Source organism: Bos mutus, chromosome 13, assembly GCF_027580195.1.
Source record: "Bos mutus isolate GX-2022 chromosome 13, NWIPB_WYAK_1.1, whole genome shotgun sequence".
In the NCBI taxonomy this organism is placed as follows: domain Eukaryota; kingdom Metazoa; phylum Chordata; class Mammalia; order Artiodactyla; family Bovidae; genus Bos; species Bos mutus.
The window spans coordinates 18,243,964-18,257,536 of NC_091629.1; the positions used below are offsets into that span (position 1 = coordinate 18,243,964).

The window sequence follows — 13,573 nt, forward strand, 5'->3', positions numbered from 1 at the left end:
TCTAGCTGCTGTAATAATTTTTATTTTTTGGCCAAGTCATGAGGCCTTGGGATCCTACTTCCCCAACTAGGGCTTGAACTGGAGTCCCTGGCAGTGAAAGCACCACGTCCTAACCACTGGACTGCCAGGGAATTACCACCGGTAGTAATTTTTAAACAACTGTTTTTTCCCTCAAAATAATTTGTCTCCATGTTATTTCAGGACCCTTAACAAAGCATACATATGAGTGAATCCCCTAGATGTCTTCTTTTGAGGAAACTGTTCTGCAAGTTAAAAGGTTGTTCAGTAAAGCCAGCACAGATACTCTGTTTACCCATTTTAAGTAGGTATTGCAAATAAGATCTTACTGCAAATAAGTTTCCGATTATAACATAGCTTTTAGATCATGTAGTATCTTTTAAAATTTTGAGTGAGACATACTTTAAGCAAATAAGCTTAAAATCAAGTTGACTTTTCCTTTACAAGTAAAAGGAAGAGGCGTCTCTAAATGAAATAAACATATTTATTGGACAGTATTTCTCTGACTACATTTTCCTAGTTTAATTTGGCTGCTAAAGCAATTTAAAATCTGATTTTTTCATTTGCATTCCCAACAGATCTTAGCAGAAATGAATACCAGAGTATACAACCTTTGGTGTCATTTTGAACATGACCTGTTCCGAGGTTGAATTCACAGAACATGTTCTAAGAAGGGCCAGTGCTATTCTGTCTCCCTTTTGTGCAGAGCCCACCATGGACCCCTCGGGGAAAGAACTTCTCTCATCACTGATAACAGCTAGGAAATTTATCATCACTGATGTGAAATTAGTTTTAAGATAACAAATAATTTTTTGTATGTTTTCTTTTTCATCTAAACCCAAAGTTAAATCTTTATTGTCAGCTATGTGGAGCAGAGATTAAATAACCACCTCAGAGATCTCACTACTAAAGTATTGCCTTCTCAGATGTCACTGGCGTAGGTTAGGTACCTTTTGCCTTTTTTAGTCTTTTGATTCTTATTCCTACAATCATTCCAACAGTATCACTGTTGGAATTCACAGTAAAGTATTTGGGCAGTGAAAATTTGGACCATTTGGAAGTTATTAGAAAAGAATCTGGACTATTTAGATGCATTTTTGTAGTAAGTCTAGTGACTTAAACACTGGAAAATCTATTTAAACATTTACATGTGAATCCAGCATCCCTTTTTACTTCGTAAATGGGGCCAAGGATGAAATCCAGATGTTCTCCCTTTGTATTGGTATTATCTCTGTATGAATCTAAGTATGGTATCTAAAAAAAAACTAAAAATTATTTTGTTTATTTCATATTAGTTGTTGCTAGTGTCTTCTGCAACATGTAATTAGATTCTTCATCTTTGTCTCTGTAAAATCAAACTGTTTTCAGTGTCCCCCCTCTTCTTTTTTTTACAACTTTTTCTAGCTATTGTTTTCCCTTGAAGTACTGATTTGGCTTTTAAAGATCTATTTTATCACAATTTCAGAAATGAATGGAATACTGAGTTGGATGAAACAGCTTGTTAAACCTGCTAACTGAAGCCTTAGACAGTAAGCTCTATGTAACCATAATTTGTACTATTTTCAATTAAGTCAGCTTCTTTGGGGATGTTACCTATTGTTTGACACTTAACTTGAAATTTAGAGAAACAGCAAAATAAGTGTAAGATGTACAGAGCACATCTTAACGGGTTTGGTTAATTCTCCACAATAGACATCATTGTTCAGTATGTTTAGCCAATGATAGACACTCAGCTATAAAAGATGGGTTCAAGAATGTTGAGATGATGTGTTGGCTGGGGTTGACCTAACTCTTCAAAGGCCTCCATTACGTTCTGTGCTATCCAAATTGTGGGAGCACTTAAAGTGACTGTCTTTGGGACTAGTCTGTGGTTTTCGAGGATCTTATGGAGGCCCACTGGCAACATCATTTCTCATCCTTGGCTCACTAGGCCAATGGCCTCAAAAAACTAGGGATCCCATTTGTTTTCTTCAGGCCAAAGAGAAGAGCCCATCACTGATTTGGAAGAATGCCCTGTCCCCGGGTAACAGCCGGCCTTCTGTAAAATGCAGGCCTGTCCACTGAATAGCCCACCCCACCCGCAAGGGGTCAAGCACCCATGAGTTGGGTCGCATCTCTGGTCGGTGTGTGAAGCACGAGGCCCTCACGCCTCCTCTAAGGCAGGAAGTGTCGGGCATGGCCGGCCAGGTGTCCTAGGCTTCCTTCTGCCGAGCCCGGGAGCGCGGGCTTCCCAGCACGTGGAGCCGCGGGGCTGCCCACACGCCCCTCCCGCCAGATGTAGTCCAGGCCCAGCCGGGCCCGCGCAGGGATCCCCAGCACGGCCACCTGACTGAGTGCAGGGCGTGCTGCGGCCCGCTGCTTGTACCTCCGCCGTCGGCGCTGTGACCAGAGGAAGGCGCCCGCCGTGCACAAGGGCCATGGAAGCGCACTGCGGCCATTATCCGCGGCGCCTCCTAGTGGGTCAATGGCAAATCCTTTTGGTTCTCGCGAGAGCTCCCCCTCAGTGGGGATTATATAATTTCCCTGAGGCGGGGATAGGGGTGCTGATGCCACCCTCCCTCAGAAAAAGTTACGTGCAGGCACATATGGAAGTGAGAGTTGTCTTTGGGGGGCATGGGGGGAAGGGGTACTGGCCCCCACTGCCCCCCCTACTTAGCTGGACAATGAGTCCTCTTATGCTAATGAGGTACTTACGTCACTTCCGCTCTTTCTCGGCCGCCATTTTGGCTAGGGCAGGTTCGGGGAGTCGCTCCGAAGCGCTTGTATTGTCTGCCGAGGGGAGACGCGGGATCAGCCCCCTCCCCCGCCCGTTGCCGCCGCCGCCTCCGCCGGCCCGGTCTCCCCTCCGCCGCCCGCCGGGATCCATGAACTGAACTCCCGCCCCCCCCGGCCGCCGCCATCTTGTGCCCCCTCCCCCTCCCGCAGGCAGCGCTAAGGGGGATTTTGGCGTCTCCTCAGACACAGCTCCCTCTCTCGGTCCCCGCTGCTGAGGAGCGAAAGGAGCGCGGCCGCCGCCGCCGCCGCCCGCCTGCCCGCGCCGGTGAAGCCGCCTCTCCCACACCCTCCGTCTCCTCCCTCCGCCCCTCCTTTGTCTGCACCGCTCGACGACGCTGCCGCCGCCGCCGCCCGCGCGGGGACTGGAGGGATCCGCTCGCGCCGCCGCCGCCGCCCGCCGCTCTGCTGCGCCCGCCGCGCCCCCCGGCAGCAGCCGCGGCCGCGGCGCGAGCCGGAGCCCACCGAGGCCGCCGAGCCGGAGCGCGACGAGGCCCCGGGCGCGCCCGCGCCGCCGCCAGCGCCGTGCCGCCGCCATCCGCCCGCCGCCGCCGCCGCCGCCGCCCGGCCCCGAGCACGCCGGCCCCGCGCGCGCCTCGAGGCCGAGTCAAGGTAAGCCCGGCGGCCGCCGCGCGCGCGGACCCGCGGCCGCCCCGGCCCCCGGCCCCCGACCCTCGGCCCGCGCGGCTCCCGCCCGCCGGCCCCGCGGGCGCATTGTTGTTGGGACCGCACGCGCTCCCTTTGCGCACTCGGTGCCGACGGAGCGCCCGCCCCGGCGCGGACCGCTACCCGGGCTCTGCTCCGGGGTCCGGGCGCCTCCTCCTGCAGCCCGACCCCTCTTCCCCGCCCCGCGAGCCCGCGGAGGCCGGCAGCCGCCCCGGCCGCCAGAGCTTTTGCCGCTAGTGGCATCTCCCTCCACCCCGCCCCCAGCGAGAACCGAGCTGCTCCCATCCTTGGCACCAATCCCTCTCTCCCGACCCCCACCCCAAACGAGCCCCCCACGCACACCCCCAATCCCTGGGACGAGCCTTCTGCCGGGTCTCCCCACCTTTAGCTGGGGGAGGGGGGACAGGTTGGGGGGGCGGGGAGCATGCAGGGCACGAAGTGAAAGTCTTTGCCTCCCCTGTGCGGTCCTTCCTCCCCAACATGCCAGCTCCTTTCTATCCTGACCGCGGAGTCCTCCACTACCCCCTTTTCTCAATCGCAGCTGCCTGGTCAGCACGACCCCTTGCGAGCATTCTGAGCCCCAACTTTGCAATAAGATGGTGAAAATGGAAGTCCAGAAAGCTGCGAGTTTGGTTTGGGTTTTTTGGTTTTTTAGTGCAATGAATGGGAATAGTTCTTTGAGCACCCATTTATTCACATCTTCTCTTCCTCTGGACTGCCTCCCTGCCCTCCCCTCCCCCCCAAATCTGGATGCCTGTCTGCTGGAAAAGGCGCGATTACCTCTCTTCCTCTTCTGCCCAAGTCCAAGCGCTAAGACCTAATATTCTTTTCAGCCACACACATACCACACTGAGTCTTCTTGATGTTCTTGCATTCCCCCGTTCCTCTGGACAGTTCTTGCCGTAACCCCATTTCTCAGACAAAGGCTTAGGAGGGAAAAAGAACCAAACTGTTTCCTGTGTTTGCCATTTTAATGCTGTCCATCCCCACAGACCCAAGCCCTTTCCCTCATGCTTCTTGTGCCAATGTCTTGAACCTTCAAAACGAAAGGGAAAAAAAAAATCTCCTGGGTAGCTTGATAGAGTTTCTTTATAAATCTGCATTGTTGCTTCTGGTTTATGGCCATGAAGAAAATACCAGCCCCCACCCAAAATGCACCGCAGCCAAGTCGGCTAAAGGCGATGAGTGTTGGAGTCAGTAGGGGGCGCATTCCCTGCACTGGGTAAGGCTGCAGAGGGGGGAAGGGCCCCAGAGCTAGAGCAGGATGAGCTTCACAGCGCCTTCTACAGACCATGGGAAAATGGACCCAGCAAGACACTCTGACACTCTTAGTTGGTGAGCTGACAGCAACATGGTGAAGGATCAAGTGAGTCAAGAGCAGTGATTTTATTTCTATTAAAGAATCCACCCTGCAGTTTAGAAGTTTTCTCTTTTGACTTTTTCAAAGTGTTGACCCTTAGACAATCCACATTTGTTCTTGACGAATCACCTTGCCACATCTTGGTACACAGATTCCCCCTTCTCTGGAATTCTTCCGCCTTAAGCTTTGAATGTGTCACCATATCTTTCCAAGGTCAGATGGTAAAGGGAAAAGTTCAAAACCTGAGAGTAACAGGTTTGGGGGAGTATTGTTGATTTCATTCCTTCTTCATGGCCCCATGTCTTTTCAACTCTTTGAGAGTTCAAAATCCTTGAGGGATGTTAGATTTTAGTGGGGGAGTAATTTTCATAAGCATGTAGATGGGTGTCATGATTTGCAAAGCTTTGTTGGTAAACGTCAAGCCCATGTTGAGTTCTCCACTGTTAAACTCAACTGAGTTGATTGTAAAATTTTGCTTCTTTCCAACTTTGGACTTGAAATTGCCATTCATTATCCCAGTAGCCAACCGCCTTTGCAAAAGTGTTGACACCAGTCTTCTGTGAGCACCCACCTTCTTAGGGTGTGTTGATTTCTGTAGATTTTACTCCTCTTGTTATTTCCATAGGTGTGAGATGCACAATGCGAAACCTAGGCCCCAGCTTTTGCACCATGATGCACAGGGTTGTACTTTTTGTACTGAACTGATAGGTGGCCTAGTGGTTATGCCCTGTCCTACCATTTTGAGGATCTGGACTCCGTTCCTGCCTTGCTCTTTGGACCACATTGTCAATTCACACCGGTGGGTATATTCATTTTGGAGGGTGGGAACTGCAGCAACAGGGAAGCCAGAGATTTCTTCCTCTTTGGTCACCACCAAAGCCAACACTTCCAAATTTCAGCCTAGCCACATTCCTCAAGGAACCAGTTAGAGCTGGTTGGTTAGAGCTGGTTGCTGACATGGGTTCTGAACAGAGAAATGACTTGTGGCTTGTTTAAGAGAAAATTTTAAAGTTGCTAATATTGTTTTAATGATTTTCATTCTGCACTCTTGTGTATAAAGTACCTTAAGTTTTCAATTACTGTTATTTTGATGACCCAATCTCAAGAGTTGCTGAGCTTTTAGAAACCGTAAAGATTCTCTGATCAGAACAGGCCTTTCCATGAACATGTACTTGCTACCAAAGATTGGCAGTGTTTATTGACACTCGGGGTACTTTTAAGACCTTGATACAAGTGTTTTATAAAGATTCACCAAGGTACATCTTTGGGAAAATAAATGTTGTAGTCTTTGAAACATATTTAACCAGTTGATGCTTAAGGGAGAATTTGCATTGGACATTTGCTACCAAGTAACATTTTGGTGAGTGAAAAGGAGGCAGCTTGGTTCAGGTATTCCATTAGAGACTTAACTATAATTGCTTTTATAATTTGTTTAGTAATTAGAAGAATCAGATATATAATCTAAATGGTATTACTTGTAATTTTTAAATACTGTTTAGTATTTGTTAAGTAGATAAAATTTTGACCTGAATTTGTGTTTGATATAGAGTTGTACAACTTTTTAAATGACTAATTTGAATAAAGTTTCTTCTTTGAGGGTTATGTTGGAGGTGAAGTTTGTGAAGGTGTTTCTGTTTGATTGAGTAAATTACGCATAAGATACAATGTTAACTGATGTCCTTAGTGGTAATAGCCATTTTCCCCCTACAGGAAAACTTGCTGTGAGCTCTTAAAAAGCATAAATTCTGCAATTTCAAAGGTTTCCTGATTTTGGCGTTCAAAAAAAAAGGTGAAACAGTTGGCCTTGAAGGGCTGAAATTTAGGTAAACTGTGAGGGTTTATTAAAAAGCCTCAATTAACTAGAGGGTGGGGAATGGGTATTCTATTTAATTGAACTTTAGGTAAATATTCCTTTGTCTTTGGCCCATTTTGAAAATTTCCTAACACTGCCTTACTAGAGACTGCTTTACTTTGAACTTTCTTTGGTTTTTGGTTCTTAAAGTCTCTGTGTAGGAAATAGAGGAAGTTGGACTGAATCTCTAAAGATCCTTGGTCCTCCTTATTCTGAAAGTCATTGGTTTTAAACATACCTGTTATGAATTTGTTTTACTTCAGTTTGTCTTTTTTCCCTTAAACCGGAGTGCAGGAAAAGTTATAATACTGTTTATATTAAGAATAGAATGCCACCAAGTTGGATAGATTAAATGGCAAGTAAGTTCTAGATTATTATTATTTTGATGACCCCGTCTCAAGAGTTGCTAAGCTTCTAAAAACCTGAAACATTCTCTGATCAGAACAAACCTTTCCATGAATGTGTACTTGTTTGCAAATAATCAATAGGCTTTTATCAAATAAAAATGGCTTTTGATTTTATTAGTGACATACACTCCTACATGTGTTTATTATTTGTATTTGATTGCTAGAAGTATAATTACATTAGGTGCATTATATATTGAAGTGTAACTACTGGTAAGTTTTAGAAAATATTAAAAGTAGTTTTTAGTATTTAAGTAGCAATCTGGTGGTTAATGTACACATTCTGACTGCACATTTAATTGTGAAAAATACAGTTTAATAAGGAAGATAGGGCTGTTCTGTTATAAAGGAACAAGTAGGGATCCCTCCTTGGGTAGGGGAAAAATAAAAAGAAAACTTGAGAATTTATTCTGAAAGTAGTATTTTTTCTTTTGAGAACCATGCATAAATAACAAAATGCATAAGTTGTCGTAGACCTTGGCAGATTGATTTTCTTAATAGATGGGTGGATATATACACACACACACACACACATTATACTTTTTTAGTGTTGAAATGATATATACAAATAAAATACAGATAAAAGGTCCGAATATCAGACGTAATGTTTAAAAACAATATATTTAAGTGCACAGGGGGAGAAAATCAATTAAATGTCAGGGTGTTTTTTTTTTGTTTGTTTGTTTTTTTAATCTGTTTAAATCTTAAACTTTTCTTTTAATGTGAAAATACAAAAATTTAATTCTTGTTTTATAAGATTAGAAACTAATTCATAGCTTACATCAAGATGCTCAAGTACTGTTATGTAATAAACTACTTGTTCAACCTAGACTTCCAAAGGACTTTCACTTTTAAAAAACCTCATAGAGTCTGTTATATCTTCAGAAGGTGAAATATTTTCCATGAGTGTAATTTTCATTTATTTGCCTAAGAGGCATGAACATGAAGAGAAATGTTACTCACTGTGTATTAATTATAATTAAATTCACAGACCTTGATGTGTTGCTAGCATCATGTAAACTTAGAAAGGTTTTCCTCCCCTGGTTCTATAAGAACTTGCGGCGTTAAGTCTGGAGTGAATGCCAGGTTTTGCTGATGTGCATCTCTGTTGGTTACACGGTTTGTGTTGTTAGTTTGGAAACTTGGTGTTTGAACCTGGTGTGAGCCAAACCCCACACTAATTAAGTGAATTGATATTTTGAACGTCGAGGCTGTTTCTTGTTTACACATTGGCACCTTCCACCTGGATTGCTGAGTGGCCACCGCTCCACGTGACTGTATTTTTCTGTTTGTTTGCCTGATTCAGTTCATTGGAAAGTGAGGGGATGGAGGATAGGGTTCCCTCAGTCTCTTAGGGTCTCAGTACCCCTTATACCTTTGTTTTGATCACAACCTGTCTTTGATAATCTGCCAGTTGAGGGGTCGGTGGAAATGAGAATTCATCCTCTGCTTCACTGGAAGGAGAAGGCTCTCTGTATATTAGCAGGCTTCTCAAACTGGGAGATACATATCTCTCTCTCACCTTGATTATGTAGGGATATGCTTGTATACAGGAAGTCACAGGTAAAATGTGAGCCAGCTATGTAAAGTGAGTTTTGATGAGGGGGTGCACATTTGTGTTCTAATAAGTGTAAAATGCAGAATTCTTTTCACTGTTACAGTCCTCAGTTACAATTTCTCTCCTTGTATGTGTTCCTGTCCTCTGTCTTCAGATGCAGTCACAGGCCTCCTTGGTTTTATTGATCCCTAGCTTAGTTCCAAGACAGCAGCTAGAGAAATCTTGATTATCTCAAGAATTTTAGCAGTGTTCCAGAAATAAAGGCTTGAAAATTAAGGAGAAGAGCATGAAAGACTTTGAATAGAATTACCAGGGGAAGACCGCCCTGAACGTATGCCACAGTATAAGACTGCGTTGTAGCTAAAAACACGCACGGAATCTGTAAGAGACTCCTGCGTGGACCATCTCTTAGAATTAAAAGCAAATCCTTCCACATCCTAATTGCTTCTCCAGTAAGGGTGTAGATTGTAATTGAGTCTCTTAGCTTTGAGCTGTTTGTATGTCATTTCACATATGATTTGGTCAAAGCCTTTAATATTGGTATCATTTTCTTAGCACTTTATAAACCATTCTCAATTCTCTGAGGACTGTCCTTGTTTCACAAGTAGGGAAATCAAGGCACTGCGGTGTGCAGCAGTGAAGTGAGCTTTGGAATGTGTCCGGCCCGGCTCCCAGGCCTGTGTTTGGAGCACAGGCTTTTATAGTGCCCCTGTGAGCTGTTGGGCTAATGAGGGCCCAGATGAGTGCTTCGTAACTCCATAGTGATGTTGTGTGTTTGGATGTCAGCTAACACCCAAGGATCCCAGGTAGGCCGTGCAGTTAAAGCATCTGGCTGTACACTAGCTTCTTGATGAGTGAGAGTTGTGCCAGTGGTAGTTGAAGAAGTAGCAACTGTGTGAGGTTTGAAGTTGCCTGTATAAGGATCTGAAAGGAAAGTTTGTTTATGGTCTGTTGCTCTTCCCAGTGTTTTGTTTTAGGACAGTCTTGTTCCTTCTCTCCTCTGAGCAGTAATTTTTGCTTAGACAGATAATTGCTGTCTTTTGCCCTTCTGCCTTTTCTGTCTTTTTCTGAACCCTCTATGCTCCCGTTTAAGAGCTTATGGAAACTTGAGCTTCCCTTGAAAATTTGTAAGGCTTTCCTTTTCTGGTGGGAGCTGGCAACAATTGAGGACCTGTATGAGTGGTCTCTTGAAACCTAATGAATCTGAAGAAACCTCTATCTAGAGGAAATGTGGTGGGATTTATTAAAATTTACATATTGTACATTTTAAGTCAGCAATTAATTCTTGCTCTGGTGAAGAAGACGAAGCGAGACTCGCTGTGTTCAAATGCAGGGAGTGCTTAAGAATCCTGGTTTGAGATCAGAAAAATAAAGCTTTTGTGGAAAGTGTAAGGATTGAGTCATCAAGTGGCAAAACCTGCTGTAAGAATAATGCTTTTGCTAAGCCTTGACTGTAGGAGATAGCTTAAGGTAATTCAAGAAAATTATGTATTTTGTTATTCAAGAATAGTAAGAAAAACATGTCCCATTACTATGGGGAAATTATTTTGACTAGTTTTGATAGAGCATGGAAAACTTACTAAGGAATTGAAAATAACTTACTTTCTATCTTAGGCTATTGAATGCACATTTATAAATGGACACATCTGGATGTCCTCTTAGACCTGCCTGTGAATTCATTTGATTTCCCTCTGTCACATCTCTGAAACCTGGTTGTCCATTGACAGCAAGCCGTTCCAAGGCTGTGCAGTTCCACGTAGGCGGTGTAGTGCTGGAGTCACTCACCACGGTGTGTCCCTGCCTTGCTGGGGCGCCTATTAAAATGGAGGAAATGTGGAAATGCTTCCCATCTCACACCCTCCCTGAAGCTAGATTGGGATGTAAGACATGTTCTTAGTCATTTTCTCTAGGGTTCTTGTCTGAAATCTGAATACTCAAAAGTGACAGTTTCTAGTTGTAGGCACTAGTCTTTTTGCCTGAAAGCCTTTTAACAGGAGTAACCCAAATTTTATATTATAAGTACACATGTACTTTATAAGCAAATTCTAGATCACACCTTTGTATTTCTGAGTCACCTAGGTTTATTTTGGGTACTTGTGGATGCTCTATTGCATTAACTATTATAAGGGCCACAGAACTTGTGAAGTTAATATGCGAACTCTAACATAAATGGCTCACAGTGATGTATAGAAACACTAATCTGTGTAAGTATAAATGCACATTATAATGCATTCAGGAACATGTATGGCAACCACATCTGATTCTCAGTTATAACAATAGTCTGTGCTTTTTAAAAGACTATATCCTGGTATGAACTCATAATTTGCAAAGGTATTGCTGTAGCTTCTGATCTAGTTTAAGGTAATAACTGCTCTAAGCATTAATTGGCTTCATCTTGATTCTTCTGACATTTGAACAGTGAAATGGTGTTATACTGGTTATGGCCTAGGAAACAGACCTCCAGAGGTTAAGTAACATTTTTAGAGTCACAAACCTAGTAAGCCGCAGAGCAAGGATTTAAACAGATCTCTAGATCTGTCGAGCTCTAGAGCTGTACTTTTCACTATGTTGTACCGTCTTTTCTAGCAGGGCAAGAAAAGTACTTGTACTATGTCGCCCTACTTATTGTATTACAGAAGTTTAAAGGTATGAAGGGCAGAGATTTTTTACACGTGGCTGATAGGAAGCTGAATTTTTGTCCGTAAAACCAATATAGTCTTGCTGGAAAACAAATTTTGAGGTCGGCTGTAGTTTTACGCTTCAGCTTTTTACCTCTGTCCTTCTGCTATCACTTCTGTATATTGTTACCTTACACCTAAGGCTTTGGCTGTTTGCAGACTGTCCAGATGGAGCAGGCAGCTCTGCAGTGTGTGCGCTCCCTCAGATCTCAGAAGCTCAGGGAGCAGCCGTGCAGTAAATGCAGGTTTTTCTCTGAACACGGTGGCCACAGTGCAGGAGTTTCTTCCACCCTCTCCTGACCACCCCTGCCGAGAATGAACTGTCCCTCTTAGCCTCAGAACGTTTAATCTGTGACGCATCTGAACGCATTTCTTTTTTCCATATACGTATGTGTGTGTGTGTGTGTGTGCATATAGGGAGTCAGCTCTGTAAGCCCTTTGTAGACAGGGACTATTGGTTCATTCTGCGCTTACTGAGTACATGCCATGTGCCAGCCACTGACGAGCGTGTTGAAACTTTGTGAGTCACAATGTGATTATAGTTTTGGTGACTGACAATGCGGTGAACTAGGTGGTTTACTTCCCGTTAGATTCTGGTTCAGTACGGATGAACCACACCAACACTAAAGGAAACAGTACTTGTTTAAGCTGTTAAATTTTTCAGCATTCTGTTACATTTGGAAAGGCTTCCTGTTTTGTTTTTCCTAGGGCCTCTCCTTTTGTCCAGTTCTATCCTGTAACTGTTTGAAAGAAACTTACGGTGATTTGAAAGTTTAATACATGAAAATTATGTGAAAATTTCTGTACTGCTTGCTGCTACCTGCTGTAGAATCATTTCAATTTTTTGCAAAATAAAAATATAATTGAACTTCTCATTAAAGTAACCCTACCTGGGTTAAACTGTTGGTTAAGACAGAGTGAATTTTACAATCTTGGACAAAAGTGATATAGTCCTCTGTTCCTGGTCTCTTGGAGTGAAGCAGTTTTGCCAGGAAAGTGAACTCTCTACTAAGGTTTATCTTTTTAAGTACTTAACAGTTTGGAGGCCATTCATGTATTACCAGAGAAGCGCTCATTTAATATAGTCCAAAATGGTCTAGAAATTTGTAAAGGCCTTCAGAGTTCTTTTATTACATCCAGGACTTGCTCTAAAGGATCTATCCTGTTCAAAGGAAACTTTAAACAGTCTTAACAGATACTTAATAACAGCCTTATCTGCTTCTGTATTCACTACTTTTGTCTTGTATTTTTCTGATAGTCACTTTTTTTTTTAACTTGAATTGTGGTAAAATATACAGGACATAAAATCGATGCATCACGTTAACCAGCCACTTTCAAGTGTACAGTTCTGTGCCGTTAAGTACACTCAGATTATTGTGCAGCAGTTACCACCATCCATCTCCAGAACTTTTACATCTTGCAAAGTGCAAACTCTGTCCCTGTTAAACAGTAAATCCTCACTCTCCCCTCCCTGCCAGTCCTCGGCAGCCACCTTCTACTTTCTATCTCTGTGAATTTCACTACTCTTGGTGTCTCAAGTGAGTGGAATCATGGAATATTTGTCTTTTGTGACAGGTTTATTTTGCTTAGCATAATATCTTTGAGGTTTTTCCAGGTTTCCAGTAGCTACTTTTTAAAAAATAAAAAGTGAAATGAATAATTTTCAATCCAGCATATCCAAAGTATTGTCATTTCAACATGCAGTCTATTTTTGGAAGGTTATTTATGAGATACTTTGCATTTTTTTTCATACTAAGCATTGGAAATCTCAAATATATGTTATGCTTAAAAGCAAATCTAGATGGGTAAAGAAGATATATTAATTGCCAAAAAGTGCATGGAAAGCTGCTCAACATCGCTAATCTTTAGGGAAAAGCAAATTTAAATTATGATGAAAGTAATAACCTCACACCCATTAAGATGCTTACTGTCAAAAAGAGAAAAACAAGTGTTGGTGAGGAGGTGAAGAAATTGGAACCTGTACACTTGGGAGTGTAAATGGCAGAGCCACAGGGTTACCACGTGATGTAGCAACACACACGTTTGTCTGTGAGAGCTGCTTGTACACCCATGTTCCCAGCAGTGTTATTCAGAGTAGCTGAAAGAGCAAGTGTCCACCAGCAGGTGAATGGATAAATGTGATGCCTACATAGCATGGAATGTTGTCCAGCCTGAAAGGGAAAGAAAATCTGATGTGATGCTACAGCTGGGTAAACCTTACAGGCATTTATGCTGAGTAGAATAAGTAGTCACAAAAGGACAGGT

The 13,573-nt window shown here is 43.4% G+C and overlaps 2 protein-coding genes across 5 annotated transcripts in view; one reads left to right on the forward strand and one right to left on the reverse strand.

Moving 5' to 3' along the window:
• Positions 1-2,722: 2,722 nt before the first annotated feature.
• The window catches only part of ADNP (activity dependent neuroprotector homeobox), a 30,477-nt gene continuing 19,626 nt past the window's right edge, over positions 2,723-13,573 (forward strand). The window contains exons 1-3 of one of the 4 annotated variants that reach the window (XM_070381036.1): positions 2,723-3,402; positions 5,442-5,615; positions 6,527-6,639. The gene's annotated coding sequence lies outside the window, so the exon portion shown is untranslated. The remainder of the gene's footprint in view (positions 3,403-5,441; positions 5,616-6,526; positions 6,640-13,573) is intronic. The other 3 variants (XM_070381035.1, XM_070381039.1, XM_070381040.1) reach the window with 3 other exon arrangements.
• LOC138990558 (uncharacterized) lies at positions 2,950-3,741 on the reverse strand. Its single transcript, XM_070382154.1, has one exon. The coding sequence runs from the start codon at positions 3,739-3,741 to the stop codon at positions 2,950-2,952; it is 792 nt and encodes a 263-aa protein (XP_070238255.1).

Excerpts from the sequence above, each read along its gene's own strand:
- LOC138990558 (XM_070382154.1), bottom strand. The coding sequence starts at position 3,741 with ATGGGAGCAGCTCGGTTCTCGCTGGGGGCGGGGTGGAGGGAGATGCCA.